The sequence below is a fragment of the Sebastes fasciatus genome, chromosome 4, assembly GCF_043250625.1.
Source record: "Sebastes fasciatus isolate fSebFas1 chromosome 4, fSebFas1.pri, whole genome shotgun sequence".
Lineage (NCBI taxonomy): Eukaryota > Metazoa > Chordata > Actinopteri > Perciformes > Sebastidae > Sebastes > Sebastes fasciatus.
This window is the reverse complement of record NC_133798.1, coordinates 19,315,946-19,335,153: the sequence shown is the minus strand read 5'-3', so window position 1 is coordinate 19,335,153 and position 19,208 is coordinate 19,315,946. Positions and strand designations below refer to the sequence as shown.

Genomic DNA, 19,208 nt, shown 5'->3' with positions numbered 1-19,208 from the left:
GGCTTCAACATCCGTATGTTTGAGTGAGTGTTCTTCTGGTCAGTCTCAACTCTGATAACTAAAGTTGACACCTCTGTTTCCTGCAGCTCCTCGGGATGATCCTCTCCATGTGTCTGTGCAAGAGTGTCGTCGTGGAGGATTATACCAAAGTACCGAAGTACTGAGCTGAAGACAGAGCCAGCTTCACACCACACACAGATGGATGGACTCTCTCTCTCTCTCTCTCTCTCTCTCTCTCTCTCTCTCTCTCTCTCTCGCTCTCTCTCTCTATCTGCTCTCTCTCTCTCTCTCTCTCTTTGTCTCCCATTCTCATGAACACACTCACAAATTATGACAGCTGTCTCCACCATTTGAGTTCCTCCTGCCGTGACAGCTGTGCAGATTTCTCACGCCCCATATGTCCCACACACACCTCTCAATCAAGCTTTGACACACTTGTTGGACGTACGTCCAACAAGTTACCATTGTTGTCTTATCACTTTGTGTTTTTTTAAGGAGACATTTATCATGTGTTGGTAATGTTTTTTGGTGGAAGCCTGAGAATTTTGCGGTTTGATACTATGCAAATGTTCATTTATGTGTTGTTTTTCCTTGGCTGACCTCAATGAAGCGCTTAACATAGTTAGCAGAGAGAGCACTTTAGTGACATTTTGGTGAGCTGAGAGCATCTTCTGACTGCGGGGCATGGAGATGAGAGGGAGACGGGCGGGTGGGTGCGTGGTCGACGCGCTCGAGGATTAATGCCACTTTGTGATCCTGCAGCTGGTATTTTTGGTGCGGAGGGTGGAGGAGAGGCCCAGGGCTGAGCCGGGGCAGGGCTGCTGTGGTGGAGGTTTTGGCTTCTGTCATCAGCTCCTTGTACCCAGTAGCCCTGATATTAACCTTCGTTTACACCCACCGCCACCGCCGCCTCCTCCCTCCAGCTACCCACCATCAAAATCCCGTCTTTGTCCTCCTCTCGGGTGTGTCTGACTGGTAACCAGTAGCTTTCCAAAATGACTAGTTTTGCATGAAGTAAGTGTGCGTGTGATGTGTCGAGTGAGTATTTTATTTCTTATTTTATATTCTCATGTCATCTCTGTTTTTGTTACAACTGTGTATATATATGACTGGTAAGGGATTACAGCACTCGAGTGCTTAGTCAGCGTTTTATATGGGAAAGCTGTCGCCCACGTGCTCTTGTTTTAAGAGTCCTATTGTTCTTCGTTTCCTCTCTATTGTTTATGATGTACAGAATGTGGCGGCCACAGCGGCTCGTCAGCACTATTTTGGTCTGAATCAGAGAAATTGGATCCCTTTGGAGTGAATCTGTCATCACTCTTGAAGCTATATTTTCATTTCTTTAGCATAGCATGAGTTTGTGTACCATAGCGCCTCCCTTAAACATCTTTATTTAAGCTCACACCTGCCTTCATTTTGAACAATCTTGTTTTTTTACCATCATAGCCGCAGCTGTGCGACCACAACGTATTTTCCCTTCTCTGCATGATTGTTTGTTTTCTCAAGAAGTCAATTTCCCTGGGTTTTATATTATCGGTAACAAGAGAAGAGAAAAACGTTGCAGTGATTGCATATTTCAGAGGCCGCTATGACCAGAAAACCTTCATCAACTCATGCTGTCTTTGCTAAAGAAATGTTGCTTTGAGTTTCCTCACGCCACTTCTCGCCATCTCAGTTCTTCCACCTCATTTCAAACACACTATTATTGCTGAATTTATGGTTAATTTAGTAGATAGATTGCACTTTTTATTATGGTTTATGTCTCACAGGAGTCATTTCTAATCGTGTTCATCATGCTGAAACGACACAAGAGGGCAGAAAGTGTCCATTTAAAAAAGATATTTAAAAACAGTTGTCTGTCAGAATTACAGCCGATCTGTTTTATGACCTGCCAAATTGAAACGTTAATTTATCTTAAGGAGAGATGAAGGCTTTTTATTGTGTGTTTAAGATATTTTTACACTTTTACAAAAAAAATAATGATTTTGTTTAGCAGAAGAAATAGAGTAAGCCATGTTTAAAATCAAATGTTGTCTTTTTTATTATTGAGAACTATTAATAAACCTGAACCCACTAGAATCCATTGGACATTTTGTGGTTTTTTTTTTAAAACAGTGCTTATATAACTAATATATATTTTACATTATATATTTTGTTAGTCAGGTTCCTGTTTGATGTTTCTCTTGGTCAGTCAGGTGTTTTACCTAAAGCAGCCAGAAGATGGCAGTATATATTTAACAGTGCCACAGGCGTAGACAGAAATGCATTTAGACAAGAGGAGCAAAATGACTATGTTTTGGCGTTTAAAGTGTAAAAAGAAAGACTCTTCATCAATAGATTAATTCTGATTTTAGAAGCTGCAGGTTAAATTATGGGCGTCATTCTAAAGAAATTACTTATTTCACCACCTTCCCAGTTCTACACCTCTCAACTAATTCATTTCCTTTTTTTGGATTATTTCCCAGTTTAGTTTTTGCCTTTTCTTGTTAATTTCGTCTGACTTCCCCGTGGCTGAACAGAACAAAGAGCTCCACGTCCATTCATTTCACTACAATAACAGGATTTTTCCAAAAGAGCTCCTCCCGTAAGATTTCAGTGCAATGACTCTTATCAAGGACAGGGAGCGTCATGATGTCATGTCATACCAGAAGCTATACCTCACCGCTGACCCATCAGCGCTGCTTTTAAGCAAAATAACAATCACAGCATCGACCTTGCTGCTCTAATCCACTATTGTCTAAGACACTCAACCTCAGTATAAGGAGTACATCTTAGTGTTTTCAAATAACTCAACAGAGCCACGACTCATCAGGGAGCTCTGGCCATGCTGAGTGCTTCAACTTCTCATTTAAAATACGATATTGGACTTAAGAACAACAACTGTGGGCTCCACGAAGGAAATAAAGAGAATATATCCACAAACTGGATTAAAGCTCCCAAAATGTTATTGGACTTAAAATAAAAGGATCTTCATCAGGCAAATGGACAACATGACGAAGGACTAGTGTAACGATCTGGATCGATATATCGATTCAATGATCAACGATCCAATATCATAGATGCACATCGTCATCTTTAAGATACGTCTTTATTTTGAAATTCTTCAGTGATAAAAAAAGATTTGAGCTTAAACATGAGAAATGTGGCACTTTATAGTAAACAACAGCTCTATTTTTATTCTTTTTTTAATTTTAAAGAATATATTGTTTTTCATTTAAATATCTGGAAGAGTAAAGTAATTGTCAAATCATAATTTAGTTGCTTTTTGTGAGTTGAAAATTGTATCGTCCAGATAATTGATATAAACTTGTGATTTACATCACTACAAAGGACTACAAGGTTTATATAGGCACAAACCTGATAACATCGTGCTGATATTAAGTCATAGTTAAGTGTAGTCATACAGTAGTCAACAGCATTTACAATATGACCCTCCTATGGCATATTGCCAAAATTAAACAACAAATAAAAATGATCTTGTAATTGAAGGGAGAAATGAGGGGGAAAACATGGTTTAGGAATGTTTAATTTAATGGTTCATTTTCAATATAGCTTACGGTTTGTTTCTGGGTGAGTCAGCTCTAGTCTAGACCGCACCACCAAATATCCGATTAATCCTTTCAGTAATATACCAAGCAAATATGTGAATCATTCATTGGTTTCAGCTCCTAGAAGTTGAGGATTTCATGCTTTATTCTGTTTCTTATCAGTTGTAAAATGAACACTTTTGGATTGTTGGTAGAACAAAAAAAGCAATCTCAAGATGTAATTTTGGGCTCTTGGAAATATACTTGTTTTTACCATTTTGTACGTATTATAGAGCTGCAAAGATTTCTCTCGATTAAGCCTTTTGTGCCTTTTGAAAATTTTGGTAGAAGTGTTCCCTGGTCTTGCCAAAGCACAAATATGAAGAAATTTTCAAAATCGGTCAAACCGTTTGGCTGAAAAGTGAGTTTTTCTTATCATACTATATATCTAGTATTTGGGCACATGATGGGACGACTGTTTTTACAATAGACTCTGATATATTTTAGAAAAAAACAGTAGTCCCATGTGCCCAAATACTAGATATACTGTATAGTATGATAAGAAAATAGCTGTATCTCAGAAACTACAGACGATTATAGATATATACTATTATATATTATACCTGCCCAAAGTATATCTGAACCAAATTTCAAGACATTTGACCAATCATAACACATGTTGTGGCATTTGTCCTTATCACACCAAATATAGTCTTTGGGCACAAATGAGTGAATCAGTTTGTCTCTAGACAGATAATGAATCGGCACATTTAGTCATTATTTTTCCCAGCTTCTCAAATGTGAGGATTTGATGCTTGAAACTGAATATGTTTTGGATTTTTGACTGTTGGTTGGACAAAATAAGACATTTGAAGACGTCACCTTGAATTCTAAGATATTTGTGATGGAAATTTTTCACAATTTTCTGACATTTTATTGACAAAAGTATGAATCGAGACAATAATCTTGAAAATATTTGCAGCCCCAGTGCACATGATATCTTTGTATGCAGGCTGTGGAAGTATAGGCCTGTTAGGCAGGAGAGTGTGCTGCTGCTGGGCTCATCACACACACACACACACACATCATCCAGTCCAAACACAACGAGGAAGGAAAGCTTCCTCTGTTTTTTCCACATAACTGTCAGTCAGTGAGTCCCGGGCAGAGGAAGTGGGACAGATGATGATCCCTCAGAGACCGTATGAAATAAAAGGATGAATAATGAAGATGTCAGGTCCACGTGTTCAGTAAAAGTGACCCGCAGTGAACAGAATATGCTGATGTGAAAAACATGTCTCTTGAGAATGTGTGATAGGCAGCTAAAACTTGTATAGTGTCTTTTCTTAATGCGGAGCATACATGCATCTCACAGCGCTGCATCGAGCTCATACATACAGATGAGATGTATGTTTACCAGGATGTTCTCTCTGTAACTATTTGTCTCCCTAGCAATGTGTGTTTTTAGTTAGCTCGCCGCTCCACTGGTGCTCATCCAGCACAGATGATGGTGGGGGTCTCCCTGCAGCTGCCCGCTGCGCTCTTCCTCTCAGCATCCTGTTCACATTGTGTCATCAACATGTCCAGGCAGAACCCCCAGGCAGAATGCCCCCCAGTCACCCCACAATGGACCCCACCTCCACCTGCAGACTGACCCGCCTGCCTGCTCCCTTCCTCCTGCACAAACCCTCACTGGCCTTCCTGTTTTTCTTCCTCCCATGGATCATGCATAAACAAACTCACTCCCTCACACATATAGGCCTATATGTATAATAATAATATAATAACTAGCAGGGTCTATCCCCTGTCTGGTGCAGATTACGTTTAAGCCGGAGGAGCTCTAATCAGAAATGAGCAGTATGAGTCACATTGCCCCTGTACGAGATGGAAAGACGATCAGCCTACTTCCATTAGCTGTTTAAATTGTTTCTGTGATAGGCTGAGAGGCGGCAAGTGGCTGCAGGTCAGCGGGTGTCCTCCGCCTCATTTCCTGCCCAGCAGCTTGTAGGCTCCAGCACCGGAGAAGAATGATACCCTGACTCACACTCATACTCACCTCCCTTCCTCTCTCCTTCTTCTTTATGCCTCTCTCTCTCTCTCTCTTTTTCCTCTCGTGGGTTAATCCAGAGTGATAAGCACAAGCTCTCCTCCCCATGTGGCCTCTTTGGCCTGCGGAGAGTAAAGACCTCTGAAATCACTCTGCTGCAGCTGCACTGCCCTGCCGAACACCGGTGAACATCAGCAATATGAGTATGTGAAAACACGGTTTCTGCTCCAGCCCGGTGGAGGTGAGAGAGAGAGATGGGCATGAAGAGAGCCAAGTGTGGACCGAGAGAGGAAACAACTGGGAGCCAGTTACTTATATATTCAACCACAACACCACACGCGCAGCAGCTTGCAAAGAAAGACTGTTTCCAGTGGTAGAAGTATATTTACTCAAGTACTCTACTTAAGTACAATATTAAGGAACTCAGGGTCGGTTTAAGGCATAGACCATATAGGCGGTAGCCTAGGGTGCCACCTTCTGGAGGGCGCTGATTGTTAATGTGTTGCGGTTTACATGCAGGGCTAGGATTAGGGTTGTGGGGGGTTGAACCCTAAACCTAAAGGCCCAGACACACCAACCCAATATCAAAGAACTAGCAGCGATGAAGGTCGACTGTTGTGTCGCCACACGTCGCCTTTGTCTTGGCCGACAAGTTGCATTTGAACACACCGCAAAGACTACAGCTGACGGCCAGTTAGCACGTACGTTCTGCACCTCCGTGAGAGGAAATAACGCTCCACACCAGCAGGTCGCGGTAGTCTGTATTCGTCATTCAAAAAGGGGAAACCGGAAGACCGAGGATGGCGGATATACAAGCCGTTGTTATACGTACATGAAACAAAGTCAAAGAAAAATTAGAAGAGCCTTCTGTGTGTCGTCTTTACCTTACTCGTAGGCTATAGCTTTCCTCACGTCTGTTTCTTTTCTCGTTTCACTGATTCGTTTAAGCCGAACAGCCAATCAGAGTGATTTCTCTCACCGACGAGCTCCACCACAGACTCAACATGCCGAATCGGCCGATAAGCCGCCAACACGGGCAGACTAAAGCTGAAGATATGGGACACACAGACGCTCACCAACGGCCCCAAACTGTCCGATGGCCGACCATCGGGTTGGTGTGTCAGGGCCTTAACCCTAGAGCGGTGTCGCTGGCAGTGGGGGGCTCCTGAAGGAACTTGTACTTTACTCCACATAACCTACATTTACTTCACAGCTTTCATTACTAGTTACTATGCAGATTAAAGATAGAAAACCTCAGCTATCAACTGCATCAGCACTGTGACAAACACTAAAATCTTTTAGCAGAAGATAACGTAATATGTAGGACGCCTTAACCCATAACATGAATACTACACGTCTACTGTATTTCTACAGCGATCACACACTGTACCAGCTGTTGTTAACATCTTTTGCTGCTGATCACACTTGAGGGCTGTGCTTGAGGTGCTAATTATCTCTCATTGTGTCCATAAATACCTCATAATCACACTGTAATCCTACCAAATTGGGGCCATAATATTGTTGTATCAGTGTAACCAACAAGCTTTGCGCTATCTCTGCATTGAATACTTGAGGGTGTTTGTGTCCGTGTGAGTCGGTATACTGTATATACCTTTGTGTGCTCGGTGCTCGAGTGGGAGTTTATGTCTGATCTGATTGATGGGGGTGGTAGTGGAGGTAGCGCTCAACTGATTGGAGCTACAGGCAGCGCTAGGCTTCTCATTAACCTATGATAATGCACCTGTCACCCTGATACGAAAGCCTCGCAGCACATTTGTTGCGGATGGCTGTTCTCGCTTCTTCTTCACTTTTTTTTTCTCCCCTCTTCGCCTGACTTCCATCCCCTGACTCCATCTATCTCCTTCTGTTTCTCTTTTCTCTCTCAATTTCTCCTGCAATCTTGTACATTAACACACACACACGTAAAGTAAGCTCTGCCGTTTGGAGAGTCTTGCCGCCTCCGTGCCAAAGCTGACCATAGCAGATGGAGGATAGTGCATGTGTGTTTCTCTCCCTCCTCCTCCTCCTCCTCTGCTGAATGCAGCAGCTACAGTATTTAATAGGATCTCTGTTCACTAACGCACTGGGACCAGGGTGGATAGGGGATCAACTGTTCCAGCTCTCGTGGCTGCGTTTGTGTATGGACTACAAATGTGAGCGCCTCTCCAAAATGGCTAACAGTATGTGCCATCACACAACATACGTCCTCATACGAGTCGACTCATTTGCTGGCTGACAGAGATGTGATCTCTCCTTCTGGTCAGTGTTTCATTTCAATCTCACAATGAGAAGACCTAAATTGGGTCCATTACCAAGTTTGCTAAGTTCTTTGTTTCTACTAATTTGAGTTGCACAATTAAATGCACCATTAATTCACCATTAAAAGTAAAAAAATAAATAAAATGTTTTGGCAAGGAAAGAGTTTAGTAATGTGTAAATGTATTGCTAGAATAAATCCGTAGCTCCATCCAATCAGAAGCTAGTATCAACTATGTGAACATCAAGTCAGTTCAGCATCACAAGCTTTAAAGGGACTGTTTGTAAGAATCAGAAATGCTTGTTAACAGCGACACCTGTGGCCGTTAAGTCAACGAAAGTCAGCGTCAGGCTTGTGCTTGTGCTCGCTCTACATAAACCTGAATGAGCATCGCTCAAAACAGTGAGGCGACACACGTCAGCTAAAACCACAATATCACTCTATATTTCACCTGCTTGGCAGTAATGTTAGCTGACCAGATGAAGGTCTCTCCATGAATCACTGCTGATCCTAGTGTTGGCTTTTCCTGCTTCAGCCTCCCGACCGGAGGAAACAGGGGAGACACCCGGTCAGAGACGATAACGTTTCTCGCTGCGGAGCCCCGTCACTTCACAAGACACGGGAAACCTCTGTTGGTCTGGAGGAGCTGCAGCAGTTATTTCTGCACAAACGTCCACTGTACATTCACTAGATATTCTCAGAGCTAAACTAACTCTTCTGCAGTGTGTAGTGTGCGCGCATGCACGTGTAGAGGTGGAGCGAGCTGAGCGAGTAACGAGCGAGCTGAGTGAAGGCAAACAGGCAGCGGAGCAGAGTACAGCAGAGACTCCGGTCCTGGAGACCAAAGCTACAGATAAGTAGCATGTTACTGCTGTAGCTGGTCAAGGTTTTAATAATTTTAACTATTTTATATACTGTTGGGTTCAATTTCCCTTAAGTACAGTACTTGAATGAATGTATTTCACCACTGGCAGTTACTGGGTGTAAATATTTAGTAAAAACTAACCTTAGTGAACATGTGAATACGTTATCAAGGTTGAACTCATGAAGAGATGGTGTAACAGGCTCCAGTAGTCGGTGTCCTATCATAATGTCTTTCTATAAGTCATTTTCTCCTCACCAGAAAGACTCCAGCTCCTCCACCAGATGTCTTCTTTATTCCCTGTAGCCCGTTCCAGTCAGTTTCTCTGCTCTCCAGAGGGCCTATGTGAGATTTATTTATCCTATCTGCACGTTCAGTGCCAGGAACACACCCTGAGAGCACACAGGACTATGGGAACGCTGCCTCGAGCCGCTGGAGAGTGTCGAGAAAGGGAGAGGACTTAGAGGACAGATAGTAAATCAGTCTGGACCTAAAAATGTGTGTCAGAAGTGTAGCATGTAAAGTCGAGGCTGCTTCAGAAGACGTAAAAGAGACTGAGAGTCTGTGAGGGTGTTTGGGGGGGAATGAAGCTTCAGTAGCTCCCATTAGTCACTCTGTCAGATGTTAGAGAGATAGACGAGGCTGCGCTCTCGTCCCATTTGATGCCAAAAAGCCTTTGGAATTCAGATTTCCCAATATTGGCAGGACTTGATCATGATTAAAGAATGAGCCTGTGTGGTGTTGTGAATGTCTCTGGCATGACTCCTCGCCTCCAACCTCTAATCTCCTCGGTTTCATCTTGTGCCATGCTAATTTCTCCAAGGACAATTAAATATTACTGTTTTGATGTCTCTGGACAATAGCCGGGGTTTGTTTGCGCTGGATACCAGCTGCTCTCATTAAGGAGAAGCGCAGGACAAATAAAAAAAGAGGAACACCCGTTACATGGGGTCAGACCTTCCTGTTTAACAACCAGCCAGCTTCCTGTTGGGGCCCCATCATGTCACACGTGTGACCGACCATTGACACCTCTTTGTCCCTGAGAGTTCATCCTTGACCTTCAGGGGGAAAACCTGCACTACATATTGGACATGCAAACATCCTGCCATAATTTTCCTTTTCAACCAATTCAATTAAAGGTCCAGTGTGTAGGATCTGGGGGTATCTATCGGTGAGGTGAGGAGATTGCAATCAACTGAAGCTTCTCCGGTGTGTCAAGCGTGTTGGAGAGCTACGGTGGCCGACGCAAAAACACGAATGACCCTCTCCAGAGACATTTGGAGCAGAGCCAGTGTGTAGAGTGTGTGTGCACGTGGTAGCACAGATACCGATACCAGATCAAATAGCTGGATCGGACATCGTGACAATGAGGCCGATCTATTCAATTCAATTTTATGTTTGTATACTATACACATTATATACAGGAACTTTAATTCCTTTTTACGTTTTGACCAATTTGTTGCTGCATTAGGAAGGTTTACACCTGAATTATGATTCCTGTTAATTTTGATGATTTGTTTTACCAAGTTGCTGGTGTACAATTTATTATTTTGATAATAAATAACAAATCAGTAAATTTATATCTATGTTTTTATTTGTTACATTCTGTTTTGCAAAGTTAGGAAAGCAATGTTTAAGTCAAGCCTGATGTTTCCTTGCACATAAAAGAATGATCCCGGTCACTTCCACATAGTGAGGCATACAGCTTATTAATTAGACACTGGTATCGGATCGGTACTCTGTATCGGCCGATACCCAAAGCCCAGGTATCGCTATCGGTATCGGGACTGAAAAAGTTGGATCGGTGCATCGCTAGTTTGTGAGTGGTGAAGCAAGTGAGAGAGAGCGGCGGCTACAGGAGCGAGTAACGTTATCGACTCCGGCCCAAACAGGAAAAGTTAACAGAGTCTGGTTTGTCCGTTCTGGGCGACTGTTAAAACATGGCGGTGTCTGTGAGGCGGACCTGCTCCCTATGTAAATATAAACCACTCATTCTAACAAAAACACGATGATTCATATTTTCAGATGATTATACACTAAAGAAAACATTCTTATAAATATCATATTCAATTTCTGACAATAGATCCCCGTAATTGTAACACACTGTTACTTTAAGTGGCGTCAACAAATCTAAAAAGATAAAAGCAAGAAAGACTCTTGTCAGCGTCTCAGAAATTACTGTTAACATCTTCAAGCAACCTTTAATTTTTCAGTGTCACCGTGACCAGCGATTGGAAGTAATTTGGCTGTGTTTATCTAGTGAGCTGTCATTCGGAAAAGACTGGCTTTCAGCATGAGTGCCCATTTATTTTCACTGCTTATTGAGCGAGGCTGAAATGGTGGAAAACAAGCCTCTCCCGATGTGACGAGGGCAGAGTGGATATCCTCAACATGGCAGCCTGCTGGGTTTCACATGTAAGGACGGACCGCTGGACGTAATGGAAGCACAGGACAACAGATGCTGCTTTCTCGGGGAGTTCAAATGGGTAAAAGGAAATAAAGTAATGGTAAATTTATGCATCAGTGTAATCAAAATGAGAGGAAGGAGGTGCGGAGCGGAGCGGATGGCCTTCAGTGGAATATTCTCGGATGCTGATTAGAGAAGCCACGTTAATGAGATTCATTGACAGTCTAATACGGAGAACAGCGTGCCCCCCGCTGTGTCTGTCTGTGCCGTCCCTTTCTCGCGGTCGCCTTCCTCGTCTCATGTTTTGCTCTTTTTCGCACTTCTTCTTCCTGGCGGTCTGTCTCTTCTCCACAGAGGGAAGCATGTTTACACTGGACTGAAACAGCGGGGGATCTGGCCATTTACACCAAACTCTGTAATGATCACAGTTGTGGAGTTGTACCTTTAATAGGGCTGGAACGATACACACCTATCTCCCAATTCGATACTATCACGATACTTGGGTGCCGATTCGATATGTATTGTCATTTTTATGAATTGCGATTCGATATTACGATTTTTTGCGATTTTTGTTAACTTTTTTGTTAACTAGACCATGGGGGAAAAGTTGAATCATACACTTCTAGGGACTTTTGATTTGAAAAATATCTAAATCATATATACTATAATCATGTCAGTATATGGGTGCTCCACAGTTGTAGCGTCGGCTGATTTGACCACGGAGATGAGAGTGACCGCTGAGTGACCGCTGTCTTGATACGATAACGTTTCCTGTCCATGACAGAGTTAGTTGTGAGGGATCAAGTCGTATCCATGCGGACACTGCGCCATTTTGTACTTCCTTGTTGTGGCCGGCTACGGTCTGTTTTGGTTGACGGATACGGAACGGATATGACGTCACGTTACTCAGACTACAACAATAAAAGCGGTAACTTCTCTCTACCTCTGCATAGACTCAAATGAAGCAAATATATGAAAATATATAAAAAATTGATTTAAAAATCATAAAAACAAAAAAAGTGAATCGATATTTCCCCCCCACCCCTAACCTTAAACATCACACGCTTTGGACAGCTCTACTGTCTCTCCTTCCTGAGTGGCTTTAAGCAGGAGGAGCAGCCAGCCAACACACACAAAGCACCTTGGGATTCGGGGACGGGCGGCGCCACGTGACAGCCAGCCAGCCAGGCAGGCAGGCAGCTGGGCCATATTAACAGGAGTAATGACGAACGGGCCACTGCTGTTGCTTTTTTCGCCTATAAGCAGTGTATCATATCCTGTCAGGTGCTGTCACTCAACACAGCGCCTCGGTATGTGTGTGTGTACACTTTATAAGTGTGTGTTGCCCACTAGCCAAATCCTGAAGGATCCATCTCTGGGCTCAGTGGAGAGCTGTGTAGGGAAAGTAGGGGGGCCCAGATGTTTCAGCTCAATAAGCTTAAGGATGAGTTCATGGGGAGAACATCTGAGGCTTTCAGCTCGGTTGACCCCAGAAAGAAACCCTTAATCCAGCCAGTTTGAGGACATGTGTGTACATATCCTTTTCATAATAGTGAAAGCTGGAGATGTGACTATTGTGCAAGTACTTTTTGTTCAGATAAACTGTGACCTAATTACTTCTTTTGGCGTAAGAGCACTTAAAAACAAAGATGGAAAGAGTAAAACATTGGCCAGATGTAGAAACAGAAACAAATGTGTTGGAATGCCTGTGGGTGTGTATGCAACAGATTGTGTGTGAGAGGGGGAGATAAAGAGAGAGGTTTGTAGGGAAATAGTTGAGACTGTGATTGTGGACAGCAGGAAGGGGGACTGGAGATGTTTGCAGCAGACTAAAGTGGCCCCTGTAAAGTAGAAGTGTGTCTGCGTGGAGGTGATCCTGTTTCACTACAAAAAAAGTCTGGCCGCTGCTAATGGTCCCTCCCCCAGGCCACACTTCCACAGCCATGTTAGCTGAGCGGCTGCAGCCTCAGTGTCGTGACAAAGAGGGAGAGGTCGGCAGGGGTCAGGTGGAGGGATGGATCCCAGGGTGCTGCGTTTGCACTCTGGCCACAACACCCAACTTCCCCCAGCAGAGGACAAACAAAGCAGAAACCACAAGCCTCCAGGGAAAAGTCCCCCACATGTTGCTTTACACAGCTTCTGCCCAGACTGTACTGCTGCAAACTCAGCAGTCACACTTTGACTATTCCATAACAACTGATAATAAACCATGTTTTGTATTTGTTTTTACTTATTTATTCATTTTAAAAAGTTGCTTTTAGGTGCATTTTATTCTGTCTGATGTCTGTTTAGATGTGCCTGTTTTTGCAATGCTGCATGCAAAGTTTTGCTCTTGGGACAAAAAAAAACTGAACTGGAATGCACTCAACTCAACTCAACTAAAAATACAGTATATAATTGTTTATGGTTCCCAGATGGTTAACTGAAGGTTTGTCTAAGTACACTTAGGTGTGACACTGGACTGCATAAGAGTAAAAGTCAGTTGCTGATTTCAGTGCAATAAGCAGAGCAAAGGCGTTTGTAAGCAGGAAAGTCCTCATTACTATGTACAATGTCCTTCTTCTCCTTACTCACTTAGATTACTGTCTGTTCACTAGAAATGGCGCATAGAGGAGCACTTTAAGAACAATGACTCCAAGAGCATGTGGCAGGGGATAAAAACCATCACTGGCTACAAAGACAACCGCACAGCCTCAAGTCCCACAGACAACACGCTTCCTGATACCCTGAATCACTTCTTCGCTCGGTTCGACCAGGAAAACAAGGAAACCAACATCCAGCCTGCACTAACTGAGAAGGACCAACCGATAAAGCTCCAACACCACCAGGTCAAATCCGTCCTGCGCCGAGTCAACATCAGGAAAGCATCAGGACCGGATGGGGTCTCCGGACGAATCATTAAGGCCTGTGCAGACCAGCTAACAGGGGTATTTACAACCATCTTCAACCTCTCACTTGAACAGTCTGTTGTTCCCACATGCCTTAAGGAAACCACCATCGTCCCTGTACCCAAGAAAACCAAAGTGAACTGCCTGAATGACTACCGGCCAGTTGCTCTAACCCCCATTATCACAAAATGTTTCGAGAGACTAGTTCTGTCCCACATTAAAACTGTCATCCCTGCCGATCTTGACCAACACCAGTTCGCTTATCGGACAAACAGATCGACGGATGATGCAATCACAACAGCTCTTCACGCAGCCCTTACACACCTGGATCACAACAACACATATGTAAGGATGCTGTTTGTTGATTTCAGTTCTGCTTTCAACACAATAATTCCACACAAACTGGTTCAAAAATTGAGCAACTTGGGCTTAGGCAGTTCACTGAGCACATGGGTGCTGGACTTCCTCAGGAACAGACCCCAGTGTGTCAGGATGGGGGACCACACCTCGGCCACTCTGAACCTGAGCACTGGAACACCACAGGGGTGCGTCCTCAGTCCTTTTCTCTACTCCCTCTTCACATATGACTGCTCAACTATTCACCCCACCAACACCATGGTCAAATTTGCAGACGACACTGCTGTAGTAGGACTGATAACCAACAACAACGAGACAGCCTACAGGGAGGAGATCCAACATCTGACACAATGGTGTTCCCATAACAACATGGATTTAAACACCACTAAAACAAAAGAAATGATAATAGACTTCAGGAGAGCAAGACGGGTGGAGCACTCTGCCCTCTGCGTACGTGGAGAGGAGGTGGAGAGGGTGGACTGCTTCACGTACCTCGGAGTCCACATTTCGTCAGACCTCACCTGGTCCAAAAACATCTCTCATCAGGTGGGGAAGGCCCAGCAGAGACTCTACTTCCTCCGGAAGCTGAAACAGGCTCACCTTCCTCAACACCTGCTGATCAACTTCTATCGGGCAACCATTGAGAGCCTCCTGACCTACTGCTGCACTGTGTGGTTTGCTAGCTGCACAGTGGAGAACAGGAGGGACCTGCAGCGGGTGGTGAGGATGGCGGAAAAAGTGATTGCGACCACATTACCCCCCCTCAGTGACCTATACACTGGTCGGCTCTGTAAGAAAGCCAGCTGTATCTCCAAAGACCCCACCCACCCTGGACATGTACTGTTTGCTCCCCTTCCCTCCGGAAGGAGATACAGGACAATTAAAACACACACCAACAGACTACGAAACAGCTTTTACCCACAGGCTGTCAAGTGTGTAGAACCCCCCCCCCCCCCCCCAAAGGCTGAGGACACTAGCTGCTGAACCATAATTTGCACTTTATGATGATCCACTTATTTATTGTTCTGTGACTGAATGTTTTAATGTTTGTTTTTCACTGCAAAGAGCTGCTAAACTGTTTTTCGTTGTTTTCAATGACAATGACAATAAAGTATCTATCTATCTATCTAAATGGCGTGTACTGTATTGACGGTATGGTGGACAGAATTAAAGTCACTGTCCTGACAGTAGTCTTTAAACATCACATTGACACATTGTTCTTATCCCCACTCATCACATACCGCCCCTTTGTCACGCCCCTTGGCATCATTAGGAAACAACTACATGGTTGGGCTTAAAACTACTACGTTTGTACAGTGAAAATGACACTGAACGTTGTGAACACGGGACATGAACGAACAGCTGACAGTAACGTGACGCACGGAACAAAAGTATGAAAAACATTTGACAAACGTTATACAAAAAAATTTTACTAAAGTAACTTGAAAAACGAAACACCAATCTCGAACACCAGGTTTCTAGATGAAAGTCGTGTGTTTTGTTGGGATTTATGCGGATGCGTTTACATTGCAGTCAGTACAGACTACATGGCGTACAAAAGACAAATAACAAAGCAAGAGAAGCGCTCTTATTGCACGCTAAATGCCTTGCACATTATTGTGGCATTCATACGGGCTGTTTTTTTTCTTTCCATTTTCCGACGTTTTCATAGGAGTACCATGCTGAATCGGTGGAGTACGCTTTTAAGACTTTTGACACGGTGCATTTAAACATCTTCTGTAATATTTCACCCTCTGTCTCCCAAGGCTAAGGCCCAGCTGATGTTTGCCATCACGGAGGAAGAGGCCCTCTTCAGACTGACCAGACAGCAGCAGGACAGGATGAGCTCAACTGTGATCCGCGTTGTCCCTAAGCCGTCCAATCACAACCCCTGCTTCTGAGGATCCAGCCAACCAGGGCACCGGTGGACAGAGGGGTCATATGAGACCAGTTAAGTCTTTTATGAGGCCATACCAGACAGACTTGGGGGACTGGGGCAGAGGAACACTGTCTTTTATGGGCTATTGGGGATAGTGTGCTTCCATCTCAAGGCTATTAAAGGTCTCCCCAGCATGGAGACTCTCACAGCCTGGGGGTGGGACATGGTGCACCTGGGCTTTGGATGGAGACAGAAGATTAACCCCTTCTCTCCTCAACCCTGCTTTTCCCATATGTTTCCATCTCACCACTTCTACAGTATATGTATTTCCCAGTCACAGTACCCAGAGACTCCAGCACGCTTTAGACCATTGGTTTTCAAGCTGTGAGGCTCTCCAGAGGGTCGGGAAAGGAGAGACTTGACCTTCTCAGAGTCATAATGGAGAGAAATAACACACATATTGTTAGATTCGGATCCAGTAACTTATACTCTGATGATATCCAGTGGCCAACTTCGGGGTCTGAAAAGTGAAGCCAATGCTGAAGTGGCTTAAACTTGCATTCTTTTAAATAGCCAGCAGGGAGCGACTTTGGTAGTTGTCGTACATTTTATTTGACCTTTAACCAGGTAAAATGATGTCCTGGCCAAGAGGCAGCAGCAAGAGTATAAAAACACAGTCCACACAAGCGACACAAACAGCACAGATACAGTACAGTATGACAAACATACAGTATGCCATGACAAGACATGAGAAAATGGCTAAAAACAGCATAGGTAAATAAATAGGTCAGAAACTAATAAACACTATGTACAAAATCGTGTTTATTAGGGTCATCTGTGGGTAAAGTATGCAAACAAATTCAGGCTAAAAAACAGGGCTTGATTGTAGCCTACAGCTAACTGACCGACTCAATGGCATCATTATACTTCTATCACCCAAAGCCCCCAAGTTATCTATATTTTGTCCGTCTTCATGCTTGTGATAGTTCCTCTAGAGGCAGCAGCATTCACCAGTGAAGGCGAGCTGTATATATAGAGTACACTGTACCCTCTTGAGGTTAGCTTGTGGCTCTGGTTAGTTTTATACTCAACAGGCAGCTGCAGGGATAAGTGAACTCACTCGACTTTTACTGACCTGAGAGGCCTTTATGATACACATGCGCTACCACAAGAAGCGAAAGCCTGTATCACTGGGGAGAATACAAGTCCCATAAACCAGGATGTGATTAAACTCCACCGCGGGGAAAGAGAGGTGGGGTTGTCGAGGCTGCACACCTAAATTAATTTTATTTTTTCAAATTTAACTCACAATTTTCCCCGCTTGCTCTCCCGCATCCACCCATCCAGAGAGCCGAGCAGTTTACTGCCAGCAAGAGAGAATTTTTCGCTAGATTGGCTTTGTCATTTTGATTCATGTGGGGCTCGCTAGTGAGTGTGTTATTGTGCGATCCTGAGCCCGTTCTCCTGCCGCGCCATGCTCTCCTCCCAATGTTATTAACTTAGCATCTTTTGTGCCCTGTAAAAGATGAGTAGTCACAAGGGGGGACTTGGAAAATGATAAATTGTTTGAGGAAAGTTTCCTTTTTTCTCACTTCCTATATCTCGCTGCTGATTGAAATCTCACTATCTTCACTTATTGTACCCTCTGCTGTGAACTAGAGGTGGGTGGATGAAGGGGGTAACACAAGGGAGAGAGAAGAAAGAGTGTGAGGGAGAAGGTAGAACGGAGAATATCGAAAAGGCTTGATTTGGCATGCAGTGCATGACACCAGTGAGCAGCGGATGATTATGGATGTAACAACCTCCTTTTCACCTCTTGCCTTCTCTGATGTTAGATCATTGGCTGCCACAGGGATCATCTCGCCCAACCCAGACAGCGATGAATACTTTGTTCACACCAAATCAGGTGAAAAATCATTTTTCTGATTTGTCGGCAACATTATTTTCTCACATGGCAGATGTGCAACTATTTATGTTGCCAAAGCATGTTGTACAATGACATTAAAAGCAACTGGTTAGTTTAGCTTAGCATCAAGACTGGAGGCAAGGGAAAACAGCTGATATTCCCAACGGCCTCATCTTTTTCCTTTGTTATTATGCCTTTGAATTTCCTGCATTACGTTATCTGCTCGATAGTTCGCTAAATTGTTAGCCTCTGTGGCTTCTAGACGCCGACAGTGACGTTAATATTGCCATTGCCTAGCAGCGGTGTTCTCATGACTTGATGCCGAAGACAAGCGTAATAACGCCGTTCACCTCGCTCAGAGGCCATCCTTACCATAATAACACAACTTTAGAAGCATCCAGCTCCATATTTACCATACAGACATGGGAGTGGTATCGGTTTTCACACTGCACTGGCTTTATTTGCTTCTGCGTCTAGACATAACTGGCGTGAATCAGATAAATGTTGAGTCAAAAACTATAATTTAAAAAAAAAATCTCAGCTATCTCCAGCTTTCTGTCCAGTTTATCTTTTTCTCTTTCTTCCCCACTTCTTTCCTCCTCTGCTTCACTTCAGCCTTGACTTGCCATGTGCTTTTGTGGCCTGTGGATAAGCGAGTGAAAGTGACAGGGCGGGACGGCAACTGTCCCCAGAGGGACGCGATGTCCTTCTGCCTCAGCAGTGAGCGAGAGCCAGCCAGTCCTAAATGAAAGCCTCAGCCCAAACTCACCATGACAGAGAGGATGGAGCCTCAGCTCAACCCTGATGGCCACCGGACTCTCAGTCTGGTCTGATGGGGAGCCACGTTTACATGCAAAACTGCACCCGTATGATCTGAAAAAATACCTTCAGGATCCTGAATATGCTGGGAATCCAAATCCATCCATAAAAAGAAAACAATATGTAAAAGTGCTTTGATACGGCTGTATTCTCAACAGGTGCCACGAGTCTGGCTCCGAGCCACTGCCCAATAGTCTGCGGTGAGGAGATAGAAGATGGCAGCAGCCATCGAGTGTCATTGTAAATCACTCATGGAGGAGTT

At 43.9% G+C, this 19,208-nt stretch overlaps 1 protein-coding gene across 1 annotated transcript in view; it reads left to right on the top strand.

Moving 5' to 3' along the window:
- Positions 1-2,083, top strand: part of cd82b (CD82 molecule b) — a 28,037-nt gene extending 25,954 nt beyond the window's left edge. The window contains exon 9 of the mRNA XM_074632516.1: positions 87-2,083. Coding sequence (XP_074488617.1) covers positions 87-164 — 78 coding nt within the window. The 3' untranslated portion in view covers positions 165-2,083. The remainder of the gene's footprint in view (positions 1-86) is intronic.
- Positions 2,084-19,208: the final 17,125 nt, after the last annotated feature.